Source organism: Helicoverpa armigera, chromosome 2 (assembly GCF_030705265.1).
Source record: "Helicoverpa armigera isolate CAAS_96S chromosome 2, ASM3070526v1, whole genome shotgun sequence".
Lineage (NCBI taxonomy): Eukaryota > Metazoa > Arthropoda > Insecta > Lepidoptera > Noctuidae > Helicoverpa > Helicoverpa armigera.
In genome coordinates this window covers 1,943,109-1,948,445 of record NC_087121.1, presented here as the reverse complement: position 1 = coordinate 1,948,445, position 5,337 = coordinate 1,943,109, and the positions used below count along the sequence as shown (strand labels likewise).

The window sequence follows — 5,337 nt, the reverse complement described above, 5'->3', positions numbered from 1 at the left end:
GCGGTGACTACCAAAACGGGTATGTCGATAAAGTAATAACGTTTTTGTTACTAAACCTATGAGTTATGGCATAGTAGTTTTTATTCAAAAGCTTTTGTACGTATTAAAAAAGTTTTTAACAAAAAATATTATGGACGACGTTTGTTATAAATGTGAAAAAATAATCTGATTTCGATTTATGATAGCTGTTAAACTTAACTGAACACTTATTTAAGTGCGGGTCAAGCGAAATTGTGATTCCATAAAATTGTAATGTTGAAGTTTATTTGGAGTATAGTTATCGGCACGAATCTTGAGCTCTCATCTTCACCTGCGCAGAAGTAATTTATTGGGTCCCTTTTTTGGTATGAAGTGAGGCGCGGGGGCGGGCTAAAGCGGTGATTGGCCCGCAGTGCATCGCGTCATAGCCGTCACTCGGGATTGGTTCTTTGCTAAAAGTAGTTTATTATTTTGATTTCTGACTACTCCGTTATAGTCGCAGTGGTTGTGATTTCAGGTGCGATTCCTGGGTTTTTTGAAATCGCAAAGCAGTACGTAGAAGCGACACTTAAAACCACCGTCCACTTATAAGGGTAGGTTAGTATTATTTTTTTATCGTATAAAAAATACTAATGGGTACTATTATTAATCTCTGTAGGTTTTTTAGTTTCTGTAACTCGACATTTCTCGTTCGTTTTTCAAAACTCGATATATGTATTACTTTTCTCTATGACTCGAGTTCAAAGCAGGACTATCTTGTAGGCTAAATGAGTTTGTCTTTCTTTCTACTTGATGTCCATACTTTACTAACAGGATTAAATAGCATAGAGGTACTCATTGGCTTTGTCCATATGGGACAATGAAGCTTTACGAAGCGAATCGCCATTGCCATACATTTACTTAAGCAATGCCTTCAGCAAGTTCCTATTAACCTCTCTTTCTCTCTTATACTTTGTAAGTGAGAGGGAAGTATTGAAACTGCAATGTGTAGGTCTCGTTTCTTCAGCAATGTAGTATGCAACCTTTATAGGTACTTACGTTCAAATGTGGTTGTCTTGTTCAATATAGGTAAACAATAAGAATTGTAAATCAGGTATATTCTAGGCATCCTCATATTTTTTGTTCATAGTTTTTATTTTTATACATATCAGAATACTAGGAAAACTCACATTGGAAGTAAATAAGCTAGAAATATTTTCCCAACAAGGTTATTCAGACCTTCATCATCATCTTATTAGAATGAGGTGACATTTTTTGATTACTGGTAATTCTTTTTCTTTTTTTATTATTCGTAATTCAAAAGTGACCAATCAGCCTATCAAAATGGAACGTTCAATTCCCATCCAACTTTCAAAAAAAGAACGTAATAAAAATGTGTCATAAAAATAAAATGGCGCCGGCGGGCAGGTGGCTCAATATTTGCAAACAACATCCAACAATACGTTATTTATATGAAAAATGCTATCGTATTATAGATTTTAAGTGGTCGATGTCGGATATACGATTTATGGAATCCTGAACGGTACAGATACAATGAAATATTGTCGCTATAAATAATTTTGTGAATAATCGCCGGAGGGCGCGTGACGGTTCGGAACATTAGGTCTGCTTTGAAGGGTGTATCTTCGTTTATTTATTGACGGAGGTAGTATGTGTTCCTTTTAGTACTAAAAATGCGATAAGTGAGTATGATTTAACGAGGTCTTGATATTAAAGACTGCTTCTCAGGATATCCTGAAATCTATACATTTGAAATAGTTTCAGGTCTCAAGTAGCGGGTGGAAACTCAGGAATAAACTACCTAATCATGTATGGCTGGCACTCTTTCGGGCTCTTATATTTTATTGTTGTGTGACACCCACCTTACCATTTAATTATACTTACACTTTACACTATTGGAAGAAACATTCTCACGTTCTTCACAATGGTTTGATAGTGTCTCAAGTCTTTGAGTGACAGAATCATGTTTGAGCTCTAAAAATGAGTGGCATTTCAGAACAGGGTAATCAAATAAAACGTGAATTTGTACAAAATATATTTTTATTTTTTAACATTACCCATCCGGTAAATGCTAACAAAATCTAATGACCTGTCAAAATAAAGCTTTTCAAAACATTATTGCAAACAATTTTTACATTCTAATTTATTTTTATTATTGTTCTTAAAATAAGGGAATGAATATAAGCGATACCCATTATGATTAAAATTGTGGTATCTAATACAAATAACTTTATTTTTTTAATGCTAGTTCTACAAAACGACCAATTTTTCACTTTCTTGTATAAATTAATTAAATTAAACAATTTTTCTGCTATTCTGTCACTGTTCTGCCGTAACTTTAAGAAAATTTTAGATGATTTATAAGCGTTAAATCTGAAACTATTCTATATTTATAAGAATGTTGAAAAAAAAAACATGATTTTCTTGATTCATTTTCTTATGTAGGGGAGAGCGGGGCTGAAAGTGCCGATTTTGACAAATCCTTTTAAGATTCGGATAAAACAAGTACTATGTCTGAAAGTAGTGGTTCATCCTAAGCCAAATTTAATCTATTTTACGAATTTAACTTCAGATTTTGCACATTTTTAATAGTTTTTATGAAAATGCGATTTTTTTATACAGAGGCGGCAAGGCACTACCAACCCCAATCTGGGGCAAGTTGTGCCGTAGCTGAGGTCGGTTGTGCCGTTGATAATGCTGGGAGTTTTATGTGAATGAAAATTAATTAGGAAATTAAAACACATCAGTTTTATAATAATATATTTATTCGTTATATTTTTTAATATAAATCAACAGTTTTTAAAGTTTAATTGTATAATACTAAGTATTATAATAAAAAAAAAACAAGGAAGCTTCTTATGTAATTATTCAAACATAAAAACGTATTTTTAATCAATAGTTTGTACTAATTATGCAAATGAGATCAATAATTAACTTTTTAATCAGTCTCGAGTCTTTCTAAGAAATAAAAAATATACCAAAACTAGTTACTCTCCAGATGATTGATCAGAATAACAATTAGGACATACAAATGCTTGGTTTTCTTCATCTTCAACACATTGCAAATGGGCCCAATTCTTACATTCTCTGCATTCAATCCATTGTTCTCCAGGGGCAGAGTTAGAATAGGCATCACAACAAATTATACAGAACCATTCTTGTTCGTCATCAGAACTGTCGTCATCTTGCAATACTCTTCTCTTAGCGGGGTTTTTAGTCGGCTTTTTTGTTTGTTTACCCTTTCCCTTGCATTTTCCCGTCCCTTTTCCCTTAACCTTCTTTTTAGTTTTCTTCTTTTTACTAGCCTGTTCTTCTGCTAAAGCATTTTTCTCTGGAGTGTCCGTAAGAACAGCTGTCTTTCTTTTACGTGCTTTAGTATGTCCAATTAGTCGGGGAGGTGCTTTAGGCAGTGGTCTTATTAGCTCTGGTGAGAAAACTGCTGCATTTTTATCTCCTGTGTTATTATCAACTGATTGAGGAGGCTGGAAACTGCAGCAAGGGATAGGTTCCGGAGAGCACTGACGTGTCTCTTGCTCTTGATTACCTGATGGTGCTCTTGTACACTCAACGCTGCAGTCGCTTGGCCCAGGATGTTCCTGTAGTATTGATGGACTAGTCTCAATCTCAACATTGCTGCCCACATAACTTGACTCATCAAGATATTCAGGAGCCCTTTCTTGATTGTTTTGAGGGACAGGCAAGTTGTCTGTACTTTGTAAGAGTCGGTTTTCTGGCATCGGGCGATCAGTGACAAAAGACGGTGCATAATCTTCGTCTACAAATACGTTTGAATCATAGGGCCAAATGCCAGTCTTTTTAAATGCGTTGCATATATTGATAGGTGTTGCTGCCAATGGGAAAGCATATTTCACTATACCTGGTATTTCGTAAATGCTCATAATCTTCCCGGGATTAGTTCTCAGCCAGTTATTTTGAGCTTTAGAGCAGTATGTTTTAAAAGGGCCATTAACACCAACGTCCAGGGGTTGTAGACGGTGGGTGCAGTGTGGTGGGAATGATAGTAATATAACAGAATTTCTCTTGGCCTTTTCAATCACATCAATATCAATGTGAGATGAATGATTGTCTAGGAGTAATAGCACTGGCTCTTCAGGACTAGGCTTAGTGTGTTTTATGAAATGATCCATAAACACTAAGAACTCCGTGCTTGTCATCCAACCGGATTTATTACCAGCCCCAATACACTCAGGGGGACCGTCGCGGATAAACAGTTCTTTATATTTCAAACGGGGAAATACAAACATCGGTGGAATCGAGTTTCCCAGAGCACTTACCGCTAGCTCAACTGTGACTAAAGTTCCACGCTCTGCTGAAACAATTGCTCCTACTTGCTTTGTTCCTTTTTCAGCCAAAATTTTCTTCGGTTTGAGCACAGTTTGAACACCAGTCTCGTCCAAATTCCAGATACGTGAAGGTGTAAGATTATGCTTCGTAATTAAATCACCAAGTTTCTCGAAAAATTGATTTACGTTATGTCGGTTGAATGAGCTCGCGCGTCCTGCACTGGTAGCTTCGGGTGTTCTGATAGAAAGTGTAGGGTTCCTCTTCAGAAAGTTTGTCAACCAATCCTTCCCAGCCTCACCATTTGTATGCCAAGATGGTGGAATGTTTTGTACTTTAAACTTCACGGCACACTGGTATGCAAGTTGTCGTACTTCTTCCGGTAGAAGACCGAAGTAAATAGAAGCGCTTTTTAAGATGTACTTCGACAGTAGTGCCTCTTGTTCCTCATTGAACACTAGTCTTGGTTTGTATCCAACCGCAGGAGTAAGTCCACTTTTAATTTTTTTGACATAGCGTTGTAATGTTGTGTGACAAATTTCTAATTCACGTGCAACAGTTTTTAATTTACGTCCATCCTTGATGACTGCATCAGCAGCCCTTTGTAAAAGATCCTGAGATGTAGTTCCCCTTTCAGTTTTTCGCTTGTATGTCCTCATTCTGTCAAAGAAAAGAAATGCAGTATGAAGTATCATGTCCAAAAGTATTTTCTTTCTTTCATAATTGCTCGCGTAAATATAAATAATACTGAAACAATATAGGTTGGTTAGGGGTTGGTTGTGCCGCGGCACAAGCAGCCCCACATGAACGGCACATTTTACCCCGTTTATGATAGTGTGATATTTTGTCTCACATATAAAAATCACTGTACACAAAGCATTAAAATTACACTGCATAACAAACTAGGATAAATAACAAACATTTTACAAAAACTCACATATTAAAAGCACGAAAAATGCTAGCTTGAGACCAAAAAGTATTGAAACGAAAATATTTACTTACGTGGCGCTGGAGGACCCTCACATGCAGTACGACTCGGTCCGCGTCGCTGACGCA

At 36.3% G+C, this 5,337-nt stretch overlaps 1 protein-coding gene across 1 annotated transcript; it reads right to left on the bottom strand.

Moving 5' to 3' along the window:
- Positions 1 to 2,966: 2,966 nt before the first annotated feature.
- On the bottom strand, positions 2,967 to 4,940 carry LOC126056517 (uncharacterized). Its single transcript, XM_049849847.2, has one exon. It carries the CDS (start codon positions 4,938 to 4,940, stop codon positions 2,967 to 2,969), a length of 1,974 nt encoding a protein of 657 aa, XP_049705804.2.
- Between the last annotated feature and the right edge of the window lie 397 nt (positions 4,941 to 5,337).

Bases quoted from the DNA above. Each gene is read 5' to 3' on its own strand.
- LOC126056517 (XM_049849847.2), bottom strand. From the start codon at position 4,940: ATGAGGACATACAAGCGAAAAACTGAAAGGGGAACTACATCTCAGGAT.